Source organism: Heptranchias perlo, chromosome 37 (assembly GCF_035084215.1).
Source record: "Heptranchias perlo isolate sHepPer1 chromosome 37, sHepPer1.hap1, whole genome shotgun sequence".
Classification (NCBI taxonomy): domain Eukaryota; kingdom Metazoa; phylum Chordata; class Chondrichthyes; order Hexanchiformes; family Hexanchidae; genus Heptranchias; species Heptranchias perlo.
This window is the reverse complement of record NC_090361.1, coordinates 20,293,192-20,306,227: the sequence shown is the minus strand read 5'-3', so window position 1 is coordinate 20,306,227 and position 13,036 is coordinate 20,293,192. Positions and strand designations below refer to the sequence as shown.

Below are 13,036 nucleotides of genomic sequence, written 5' to 3'. Positions count from 1 at the left end.
TTATGATAAATGTCAGGTTCATGATACAGTAGAGAACCAGGCTGAATACAGAAAATAGAGGAGAACTGAAAATGCAAATAAGAGGAGCAAAGAAAGAGTATGAGAATAGATTAGCGGCTATCATTAAAGGAAACCCAGAAGTTTTTTTATAAACATATAAATAGTAAAAGGACACTCAAAAGGAAGAGTGGGGCTGATTGGAGACCAAAAAGGAGATCTTCTTGTGGAAGCAGAGGCTGAGGCACTAAATGAATACTTTGCATCGGTCTTCATTAGAGAGGAGGATGCTGCCATTGTAGCAGTAAAGGAGGAGGTAGAGAAATTGGATAGGATAAAAATAGATAAAGAGGAGGTACTTAAAAGGTTGGCAGTACTCCAAGCAGAAAAGTCACCTGGTCCAGACGGGATGCATCCTAGGTTACTGGAAGTAAGGGTGGAAATTGCAGAGGCTCTGGCCACAATCTTCCAATCCTCCTTCGATACGGCACTGGGTGCAATTCTGGTTAGTGTGCAACAGCAAGGAAATTCCGCCATTGGAGGGGGGGCAGAAAAGGGAAACCAAACTAATCTTGAGATTAAGGCATGGAGCTATGGGGAGAAGGTGAAGAGCATGGCATTGTTTAACTCAGGGCAGATGTTAGTCAAGAACCTTAACGGAATCGATAAATTGAACCCTGATAATATGCTTGAGATTGTCACAAACTCTAGGATCAGAGGACACGGGCTCAAGCTTAGAAGAGGGAAGGTGCACGAGTAGACAGATTGGGCCTCGGTTTAATGACTCACCTGAAAGACAGCACCTCTGACAGTGCAGCACTCCTTCAGTAATGCACTGCAGTGTCAGCCTAGATTGACACTATGCTCAAGTCTCTGGAGTGGGACTTGAACCCACAACCTTTTGTCTCAGAGGGGAGAGTCTATCTCTGAGCCAAGAATGACACCTTAATATATCCAATTCTAGACCTTTTCCTAACCTTTTAAAACTTTAAAATACATTTGTTGACCTGTTTGGTTGTCAGGCTTAAAGGCCTTTTTGAGGGAGGATGTACATCTAAGTAAACTGGCTGTTGATCAGCTTAAAACTGCTCCAGGGGCAAGGTGGGTTTTCGAGGCGAACCATTTAAAAACGGTCATGTCTGCATCACGGACAAATTCTCAAGATATTTTTGAATCCTAAATGTGGATGAGTCTCTTATGGATGGCACTTTGCTGAGATAAATTAACCAAGGCACCATAAGGGTTTATACCCTTTGGTTTTTCCTCTTTATTTGTGCTGACCTTTTTTTGAAATGTATTTTTGTTTAAACATAATTGAGAGGATTGGGTGAGATGAGCTCCTAATGACAGAGGGTAGCTGAACATCAGTACGATATAATAGTCACTAGCCCAGGGACACATTGTGTCATTTAAATGTACACTGCACTGATGGAGCTGATTCACCTTGCTGGGCACTAGCACAGCTTCCATTTTGAAAGTGTTTCTAATGCTGAGGCTCCATTTTCTTGACACAATTAGATCCCTGTGTACTTTTACAGTCCGGATTTTGTTAGAGGGAAGGTGGGAGAGCCCAGCTTTGGTGCTGGCTAAATTCAGAAACAAGATTACATAAAGCAGTCGAAAATGCGCAGCCTCAACCCAACACAGAATGGAGCCTGTGAGCAAAAGGCAAAGAACCCAGATCCTCCGACCTTCCTCACAGATCCTGGATTTCTTCAATCTCTTTCGTGGCTCCAAACTTATCTGACCCTCCTCAGACTCTGGACCCCCCCCCCCCGCAACCCCCCTCACAGTCCCCAGACTTCATGTCTTTTCGTAGACTCTTGACTTCTCAAACTGCCTCACTAATCCAGGGACTGTTTATCGCTGCTTATCAGCTCCTCCTCAACACATGTCCTTGCTATAGCTAGCTCTTTGCTTCCTGGTTGCGCAATCCAAGGTTTCACCTCCATTAACACGTTGGCTGCTTTCGAGAGCTGCCAAGACCCTCCAAAAACCCCAAATTCCCCATCCTCTTCTTTCAGCAACCATCCCTCCAAGCTCATTCCTCATGATCAACCTTTCTAACTTGGATAGGTATCACCTCCCACTGTCTCTCTCCCAAACCCCAACTACTAGCACGTTCCATAATCGCCCTCCAGAAAGCTAGTTCCATCGCAAACAAAAATCTCACTGTGGATGAATCAATTGACATTCTGGTACTGACAGAAACTTGGCTCATGGGCAGTGACCCTTTCCCCTCCCCATCAGGCTACACATCCGTCCAACCTGCCAACAAGGCTCTCACTCATTGTCAAGCCCCATTTCGGGCTCTCTTCACCACCCATCGCCCCCCCCGCCCCCGACCCTCTCCCTCCCGCACCTCCCGAATCCACACACGTCCTAATCCAGCCCACCATTTTGCACCGACTGTCCATCTCCTCCAAGCTCATCTCTTTCATGTGATCCACAACCTGTCCCCTTGTTCCCCCCTCACCCAATCTCTGATCACTCAACTACCTTTCCTGGCCCCAATGTTTGCCTTTCTTCAAGCAGACTCCATCTTGCTTTCAAAATCGCCACCCTCACCCCTCTTCTCAAACAGCTCACCCTTAAGCCTGTCTGTCTGCTCCAACGACTGTGCAATCTCTCCCTTGTCCAAGGTCTCTGAGCATATTGTCATCTCCAGGGTGAGTGCTCACCTCACCCAAAGAAAACTGTTCAAATCCCTTTAGTCTGGTTTCTGCCCTGTGCACAGTAGCAAGATTTCCTTGGACAAAGTCAAAAAAAGATTTCCTTTGTGGCTGAGACTGCGGCACTTTACCGCTCTTTGTGCTCCCCAACCTCAAAGGAGCCCTCAACATGGTCTATCACTCATCTCATCTGTCCATCCTAGTGGGACTGTCCTTGCATGGTTTCAACTATCTGTCCCAAAGCAGCCAGTGCATCTCCATCAATGGCTCCTCTTATAGCACAGTCACCTCTGGAGTTTTCCAAGGAACAATCCTAAGCCCCCCTCCTCTTCGTCATCTCAGTGACATTGCCGTAGACATAGGGTCAGCTTCCACATGTATGCTAATGACACCTAGCTCTACCTCTCCACCATCTCCGTGCTGTCTGACTGATCTGATATTAAGTTGCAGATGAGCGATAAGTCAACACAGACAAACAAAGCCTTTGTTTTCAATCTGCAACCTCTCCCTGGCTCAGGCAAACTTGGCAGTCTGAGACCCAGAGCTCAGCTTTCTATCCATCTCCACAACGTTACTCGCCTGCAGGCACATGGGAACAACACCACCTGCACGTTCCCCTCCAAGTCACACACCATCCTGACTTGGAAATATATCGCCGTTCCTTCATCGTCGCTGGGTCAAAATCCTGCAACTCCCTTCCTAACAGCACTGTGGGAGAACCTTCACCACACGGACTGCAGCGGTTCAAGAAGGCGGCTCACCACCACCTTCTCAAGGGCAATTAGGATGGGCAATAAATGCCGGCCTCGCCAGCAATGCCCACATCCCATGGATGAATAAAAAAGACTAATCTATGCGAACCCATAGCCTTGCCCCACTCTACCTCGACAACCTTCTCCAATCTGATGTTCCCTCTCACATCTTCCGGTCCATTGACTCTGGCCTCTTGTACATTCCCCCCCCCTCTCTCTGCTCAAACTTTTACCCAGCGTTGGGCCGTCTCTGTGGAATACCTCTCCGAGCCCTCCAGTAAAGACTTGCCGCCCATTCCTTTTCCCTCTGTGAAACCTCTTAGTGTTTTTCTACTTTAAAAGTGCTATATAAGTTATTTTATGTGTGTGGAGACATTTAGAAGAACAGCATAGCACTGACTGAAAGACCCACGTGAAGCTCTCGAACATCTGGTTCCTTACCTTTCCAAAGTGTCCCCTGCCCAGGACTGCAATGAATTTGAAATCATTCAGATTCAGTGAGGATTTCAGCTGTATGCTGTGTGGAGGAAGAGGAAACATTTATCACTGCAAATAACTGCCAAGATTTACCTACCCAAAATAGTTTAGTCTTTGTTGAAGAAGCATTGGTGTTTAATACCCAATAAACTGCTGAACGTTCAGCCCAGTTACAGGAGTCTAGGGGTTATGCTGTTCCATTCAATCCAGAGAACTAACTTCAAATCCCACCATGGCAGTTTGAGAATTTAAATTCAGCAAAAGTGACCATGAAGCTGTCGGGTTGTTGTAAAAACCCATCTGGTTCACTCATGTCCCTTAGGGAGGAAACCTGCCGTCCTTACCCAGTCTGGAAAGAAAGTTTACTTTAGACACGACAGATAAAAGTGAAAACTAGAAGGTGTAAGGCGATTAACCCAGCATCAAAGCTGAAGGTCAGGCTAGGGTGTGTGGCAAAACTAAGAGTTCTATATACAAATGCACGGAGTATAAGGAATAAATTAAATGAACTACAGGTTCAAATTCAAATTGGACGGTATGACATGATAGCTATTACTCAGACTTGGCTGCAGGATGGTCAGGATTGGGAACTAAATATACCGGGTTATAAGGTCTACAGGAGAGATAGGGAAAATGGAAGAGGGGGAGGAGTAGCCTTGGTGATTAGAGTTGAAATCACTTCAATGATAAAGGAGGATATAACGAGAGGTAAGCAGCCAACAGAGACCTTATAGGTTGAATTGAGAAATAGGAAAGGATCTAAGACTTGTGAAGAGGAGCCCTGGCAGCAGCTCTGAAGTTCTAGATTGTATAAATGCAGAGATTAGACAAGTGTGTAACAAAAGCATAGTGGTCTTAATGGGGGACTTTAACCTTCACATAGATTGGGAAAAGCAGACGAGCAACTGTCAGAAAGGTAGTGAATTTCTTGAGTGTGTCCGGGTTAGTTTTCTACAGCACTATGTCCTACAGGCAACAAGGGGGCAAGCCGCACTAGATTTAGTAATGAGTAATGAACCAGATTTAGCCTGTTTCCATGTTGTAAACTTCGATGATTCTATGAACGGCTTAACTGTACGTGAACATCTATCCAATAGTGATCATAACATGATCGAGTTCAATGTAGTGTTTGAAAGGGAAAAAAGTGAATCAGCTGCTAAGATTCTAGACTTGGGTAAGGCTGACTTCAATGGGATGAGACGGAGACTGTCCACAGTAAACTGGACGAATCTGTTAATGGGTAAAACGACTGATGATCAGTGGGAAATGTTTAAAGAAACATTTAACGTGATACAGAATCGGTTCATACCCCTGAGGGGCAAGAAATCTACTTGCCAAAAAAAACAGCCATGGACAACTAAAGAGGTAGGGGACAGTATAAGACATAAGGAAAGGGCATTCATAAAGGCAAAAAATGGCACAGATCCTGGCGAATGGGAAAGATACAAAGATCAACAAAGGGTCACAAAACAGATAGTAAGAGCTATAAAAAGAGAGTATGAAAAGAAACTCGCAAGGGATATCAAAACCAATACGAAGAACTTTTATAGTTATATTAGGAAAAAGAGGGTGGTCAGGAGCAGTGTTGGCCCCTTAAAAACTGAAAGTGGGGATATTGTCATTGACAATGGGGAAATGGCGGACATGTTGAACGATTACTTTGCGTCAGTATTTACAGTCGAAAAAGAGGATAGCATGCCGGAAATCCCAAGAAAACTTATATTGAATCGGGGACAGGGACTCGATAAAATTAACATAAGTAAAGAAACAGTAATGAAGAAAATAACAGCACTAAAGAGTGACAAATCCCCAGGACCAGATGGTTTACATCCCAGGGATTTAAAGGAAGTAGGTGAGCACATTGCGGATGACCTAACTATAATCTTTCAAAGTTCTCTAGATTCAGCAACTGTCCCTCTCGATTGGAAAATTGCACATGTCACTCTGCTTTTTAAGAAAGGAGAGAGAGGGAAACCGGGGAATTATAGACCAGTTTGCCTAACATCTGTTGTGGGGAAAATGCTGGAGTCTATAATTAAGGATAGGGTGACTGAACACCTCGAGAATTTTCAGTTCATCAGAGAGAGCCAGCATGGATTTGTGAAAGGTAGGTCGTGCCTGACAAACCTGATTGAATTTTTTGAAGAGGTGACTGAAGTAGTGGACAGGGGAATGTCAATGCATGTTATTTATATGGACTTCCAGAAGGCATTTGATAAGGTCCCACATAAGAGACTGTTAGCTAAGATAGAAGCCCATGGAATCGAGGGAAAAGTACGGACTTGGTTAGGAAGTTGGCTGAGCGAAAGGCGACAGAGAGTAGGGATAATGGGAAGGTACTCACATTGGCAGGATGTGACTAGTGGAGTCCCGCAGGGATCTGTCTTGGGGCCTCAATTATTCACAATATTTATTAACGACTTAGATGAAGGCATAGAAAGTCTCATATCTAAGTTTGCCGATGACACAAAGATTGGTGGCATTGTAAGCAGTGTAGATGAAAACATAAAATTACAAAGCGATATTGATAGATTAGATGAATGGGCAAAACTGTGGCAAATGGAATTCAATGTGGACAAATGTGAGGTCATCCACTTTGGATCAAAAAAGGAGAGAACAGGGTACTTTCTAAATGGTAAAAAGTTCAAAACAGTGGATGTCCAAAGGGACTTAGGGGTTCAGGTACATAGATCATTGAAGTGTCATGAACAGGTGCAGAAAATAATCAAGGCGGCTAATGGAATGCTGGCCTTTATATCGAGAGGACTAGAGTACAAGGGGGCAGAAGTTATGCTGCAGCTATACAAAACCCTGGTTAGACCGCACCTGGAGTACTGTGAGCAGTTCTGGGCACCGCACCTTCGGAAGGACATATTGGCCTTGGAGGGAGTGCAGCATAGGTTTACTAGAATGATACCCGGACTTCAAGGATTAAGTTACGAGGAGAGATTACACAAATTGGGGTTGTATTCTCTGGAGTTTCGAAGGTTAAGGGGTGATCTGATCGAAGTTTATAAGATGTTAAGGGGAACAGATAGGGTGGATAGAGAGAAACTATTTCCGCTGGTTGGGGATTTTAGTAGTGGGGGGCACAGTCTAAAAATTAGAGCCAGACCTTTCAGGAGCGAGATTAGAAAACATTTCTACACACAAAGGGTGGTAGAAGTTTGGAACTCTCTTCCGCAAACGGCAATTCATACGAGCTCAATTGCTAAATTTAAATCTGAGATGGATAGCTTTTTGGCAACCAAAGGTATTAAGGGATATGGGCCAAAGGCAGGTATATGGAGTTAGATCACAGATCAGCCATGATCTTATCAAATGGCGGAGCAGGCACGAGGGGCTGAATGGCCTACTCCTGTTCCTATGTTCTTATATGTGAACAATCTTACAACACCAAGTTATAGTCCAACAATTTTATTTGAAAATCACAAGCTTTCGGAGGCTTCCTCCTTCGTCAGGTGAATGTTCTTTTATGGCTCCAGTCCCACAACAATGCCCTCTGAACAGGCCTAGTCAGCAACTCAGTTATTTTAAACTGCTAGCTGGGTTTCAAGAAGACGACCCACCAGCACCTTCTCAGAGCAACTAGGGATGGGCAATAAATGTTGGCCTTGCCAGCAACGCCCACATGCCGAGAATGACGAAAAAAACACTTTTTCTGGTAAACCTTCACACATCAACAAGCTCTGTCGAAAGATAAATTGACCCAAAGGCATTGTGAAATGGACATACCTTTGTGGATTACCTGCTGTATCAGATGCTGATGAAATTTGCCTTACTGGAGATACTGGTTGAGTGACATCAGTCTGAAAAGGAGAAACCGATGGACATGAAAATACCATTCAACAGTAAAAGAGAACTGAAACATCCCAAATACATGGGCCAAACTTGCTTTTAGTTTCTAAAAACTTAAAGCTACAATATCTCCAAACATGGAGCAAAATATATTTAGCATTCACAGGAGTCTATTTTTTTATTGACTTTGTAGGTCTTCTTCCAGCACACACCATCCGTGTTCGCAAAGAAATCTGCCCCAAAGGATTTGACTATTTAGCTTTGTGACCACAACAAGCTGTATGACTGCGGCCTGGGCCCGCCCGCTGGTGACTGGGCCCGCCCGCTGGTGACTGGGCCCGCCCGCTGGTGCTTTCCCTTCCACTTGGTGAAGAGCCCACCTTCCAGTCTGTGCATTGCTAAGACAGAGCTGTTGACCTCAGTGACCCACCTCATGAGGAAGTCACAGGTGTGAACTATTGTGTGGCACAGCACATTCGTGCCCCAATGAGGATCAGAACTTCCATGCATATATAAACTCAGTTTACAAGATGCTTATATCATGATGGGTGTTTTGTGCCCCAGGGTCATTTTCTGATGGGCGTTGAGATGAATGTACCTCAAATGCCAAGAATAATAAAAGGGTTATGGTTTTGGTGGGGGTGGGGGGAAGTTAAAGAAATTAAATTTCCAGTGCTGGCATAAGGTCGAGTGGACTCAGGTAACTTCTTCGCACACCTGCCCCAAACCCCCGCGCACTATCTGCTCTAACTCTGCACATAGAATCATCGAATGGTTACAGCACAGTAGGAGGCCATTTGGCCCGTTGAGCTCGCGCCAACTCTCAAAGAGCAATCCCTTCAGTCCCACTTCCCCACCCTTTCTTATAGCCTTGCAGATTTTTTCCTTTCAAGTACTTATCCAGTTCTCTTTTGAAGGCCATGATTGAATCTGCCTCCACCACCCCCTCGGACAGTGCATTCCAGATCATAACCACTCGCTGTGTAAAAAAGTTTTTCCTCAAGTTGCCTTTGGTTCTTTTGCCAATCACCTTAAATCTGTGTCCTCTAGTTCTCGACCCTTCCGCCAACGGGAAGAGTTTCTTTCTATTTACTCTGTCCAGACCCCTCGTGATTTTGTACAGCTCTATCAAATCTCCTCTCATAAAAACATGAGAAATAGGAGTAGACCATACGGCCCCTCGAGCCTGCTCCGCCATTCAATAAGATTATGGCTGATCTTCAACCTCAACTCCACTTTCCTGCCTGATCCCCATATCACTCGATTCCCCTGCAGTCCAACTCTCAACCTTCTCCACTCTGAGAACAGCCCCAGCTTCTTCAGTTTATCCATGTAACTGAAGTCCCTCATCCCTGGAATCATTTTAGTAAATCTTTTCTGTACCCTCTCGAAGGTCTTCACATCTTTCCTGAAGTGTGGTGCCCAGAACTGGATTCAATCCTCCAGTTGTGGCCTAACCAGTGTTTTATAAAGGTTTATCATGACCTCCTTGCTTCTGTACTCTATGCCTCTATTTTTAAAGCCCAGGATATTGTATGCTTTTTAACCGCTTTCTCAACCTGCCACCTTCAACGACCTGTGCACAAAATCCTCCTTTCAGAATTGTGCCCTCTAGTTTATACTACCTCTCCTCATTCTTCCTACCAAAATGTATCACTTTGCACTTCTCTGCATTAAATTTCATCTGCCATATGTCCGCCCATTCCACCAGCCTGTCTATGCCCTCTTGAAGTCTATCACTATCCTCCTCACTGTTCACTAAACTTCCAAATTTTGTGTCATCTGCAAATTTTGAAACTGTGCCCTGTACACCCAAGTCCAAGTCATTAATATATATCAAGAAAAGCAGTGGTCCCAGCACTGACCCCTGGGGAACACCACTGTACTCCTCCCTCCAGTCTGAAAAACAACGGTCCGAGAGGCGAGCGCAGGGTCCGAGAGGCGAGCGCAGGGTCCGAGAGGCGAGCGCAGGGTCCGAGAGCGGGAGGAGAGTCCGAGAGCGGGAGGAGAGTCCGAGAGGTGAGCGCAGTGTAAAAGCAGAGTCCGAGAGCAGGAGGAGAGTCCGAGAGGTGAGCGCAGTGTAAACGGTGAGTCCGAGAGTGAGAAGAGAGTCCGAGAGGTGAACGCAGTGTCAATCTAAGACAAGTCATGGCAGCAGAGCTTGCACCCATGATATGCTCCTCCTGCACTATGTGGGAAGTCATGGACACCACCAGTGTCCCTGGTGACCAGGTGTGCAGGAAGTGTGACCAGCTGCAGCTACTGGCTAACCGTATTTCGGAGCTGGAGCTGCGGGTGGATTCACTGTGGAGCATCCGCGATGCTGAGACTATCGTGGATAGCACGTTCAGTGAGGTGGTCACACCGCAGGCAGAAAGGAAATGGGTGACCGCCAGGCAGAGTAAAAGGACTAGGCAGGTAGAGCAGGAGTCCCCTGGGGCCATCTCCCTCTCATCAGATATTCTGCTTTGGATACTGTTGGGGAAGATGGCATATCAGGGGAAAGCAGCAAGAGCCAAGTTCGTGGCACCACGGGTGGCTCTGCTGCACAGGAGGGGAGGAAGAAGAGTGGCAGGGCTATAGTGATAGGGGATTCAATTGTAAGAGGAACAGATAGGCGTTTCTGCGGCCACAAACGTGACTCCAGGATGGTACGTTGCCTCCCTGGTGCTAGGGTCAAGGACGTCACGGAGCGGCTGCAGGACATTCTGGAGGGGGAGGGGGGTGAACAGCCAGTAGTCGTGGTCCATATTGGTACCAACGACATAGGTAAAAAAAGGGATGAGGTCCTGCAAGGTGAATTTAAGGAGTTAGGAGATAAATTAAAAAGCAGGATCTCAAAGGTAGTGATCTCAGGATTACTACCAGTGCCACGTGCTAGTGAGTATAGGAACAGGAGAATAGACAGGATGAATGCGTGGCTGCAGGGATGGTGTAGGAGGGAGGGATTTAGATTCCTGGGACATTGGGACCGGTTCTGGGGAAGGTGGGACCTATACAAGTGGGACAGCTTACATCCGAGCAGGACCGGGACCAATGTCCTCGTCGGGGTGTTTGCTGGTGCTGTTGGGGAAGGTTTAAACTAGAATGGCAGGGGGATGGGAACCTGAGCACGGAGACAGAGGAGGGGGAAACAAGGATAGAAACAAAAGACAGAAAGGGAAGAAGCAATAGTGGCAGGCAGAGAAAACAAGGGCGAAAAACAAATAGGGCCATAGTGCAAAATAAAACTAAGATGACGAGCAATCTTAAAAAGACAAGTCTAAAGGCATTGTGTCTTAATGCGCGGAGCATTCGCAATAAGGTAGATGAATTAACAGCGCAGATAGATATTAACTGTTATTATATAGTTGCGATTACGGAGACATGGCTGCAGGGTGACCAAGGATGGGAACTGAACATCCAGGGGTATTCAATATTTAGGAAGGACAGGCAAAAAGGGAAAGGAGATGGGGTAGCGTTGTTAGTAAAGGAGGAAATCAATGCAATAGTGAGGAAGGATACTGGCTCAGAAAATCACAATGTGGAATCTGTACAGGTGGAGCTAAGAAACACCAAGGGGCAGAAAACGTTGGTGGGGGTTGTCTATCGGCCCCCTAACAGTAGTGGGGATTTACGGGAGGGCATTAAACAGGAAATTAGAGACGCATGCAAGAAGGGTACAACTATAATCATGGGTGACTTTAATCTACATATAGGTTGGTCAAACCAAATTAGCAATAATACTGTTGGGGAGGAATTCCTGGAGTGCGTACGTGATGGTTTTCTAGACCAAAAAGTTGAGGAACCAACTAGAGAACAGGTGATCCGAGACTGGGTATTGTGCAATGAGAAAGGATTAATTAACAATCTTGTTGTGTGGGGTTCCTTAGGGAAGAGCGACCATAACATGATAGAATTCCTCATTAAGATGGAGAGTGAAGTAGTTGAATCCTAAACTAGGGTCCTGAATCTAAAGAAAGGAAATTACGAAAGTATGAGGTGCAAGTTGGCTTTGATAGATTGGGGAACTTTACTAAAAGGGATGATGGTGGATAGGCAATGGCTAATATTTAAAGAACGTGTGCAGGAAATACAACAATTATTCATTCCTGTCTGGCGTAAAAATAAAACAGGAAAGGTGGCTCAACCATGGCTTACAAAAGAAATTAGGGATAGTATTCGATCCAAAGAGGAGACACATAAAATTGCCAGAAAAAGCGGCAAGCCTGAGGATTAGGAGCAGTTCAGAATTCAGCAAAGGAGGACAAAGAGATTGATTAAGAGGGGAAAGATAGAGTATGAGAGTAAACTAGCAGGGAACATAAAAACTGACTGTAAAAGCTTCTATAAATATGTCAAGGGAAAAAGATTAGTGGAGACAAATGTAGGTCCCTTACAGTCAGAAATGGGGGAAATTATAATGGGGAACAAAGAAATGGCAGAACAATTAAACACATACTTTGGTTCTGTCTTCACAAAGGAGGACACAAATAACCTCCCGGAAATGTTAGGGAACCAAGTGTCCATAAGAACATAAGAACATAAGAAATTGGAGCAGGAGTAGGCCAATCGGCCCCTCCAGCCTGCTCCGCCATTCAATAAGATCATGGCTGATCTGATCCCAACCACAAATCTAAAGAACACAAGAAGTCGGAGCAGGACCCGGCCACATAGCCCCTGGGCCCTCTCCGCCACCCACAGGGCATTGACCGATCCGAACTCAGCTTCATGTCCAATTTCCTGCCCGCTCCCCATAACCCCTAATTCCCTTTACTTCTAGGAAACTGTCTATTTCTGTTTTAAATTTATCTAATGATGTAGCTTCCACAGCTTCCTGGGGCAGCAAATTCCACAGACCTACCACCCTCTGAGTGAAGAAGTTTCTCCTCATCTCAGTTTTGAAAGAGCAGCCCCTTATTCTAAGATTATGCCCCCTAGTTCTAGTTTCACCCATCTTTGGGAACATCCTTACTGCATCCACCCGATCAAGACCCTTCACAATCTTATATGTTTCAATAAGATCGCCTCTCATTCTTCTGAACTCCAATGAGTAGAGTCCCAATCTACTCAACCTCTCCTCATATGTCCGCCCCCTCATCCCCGGGATTAACCGAGTGAACCTTCTTTGTACTGCCTCGAGAGCAAGTATGTCTTTTCTTAAGTATGGAGACCAAAACTGTATGCAGTATTCCAGGTGCGGTCTCACCAATACCTTATATAACTGCAGCAATACCTCCTTGTTTTTATATTCTATCCCCCTAGCAATAAAAGCCAACATTCCGTTGGCTTTCTTGATCACCTGCTGCACCTGCATACCAACTTTTTGATTTTCTTGCACTAGGACCCCCAGATCCCTTT

General features: G+C 45.4%; 1 protein-coding gene across 1 annotated transcript in view; it reads right to left on the bottom strand.

Annotated features, from left to right (window-relative positions):
- Positions 1–13,036, bottom strand: part of pkn1a (protein kinase N1a) — a 324,582-nt gene that overhangs the window by 111,419 nt on the left and 200,127 nt on the right. The window contains exons 13-14 of the mRNA XM_067973213.1: positions 7,634–7,707; positions 3,863–3,938 (exon numbers count right to left, since the gene is read on the bottom strand). Of these exons, the coding sequence (XP_067829314.1) occupies positions 3,863–3,938; positions 7,634–7,707 (150 nt within the window). The remainder of the gene's footprint in view (positions 1–3,862; positions 3,939–7,633; positions 7,708–13,036) is intronic.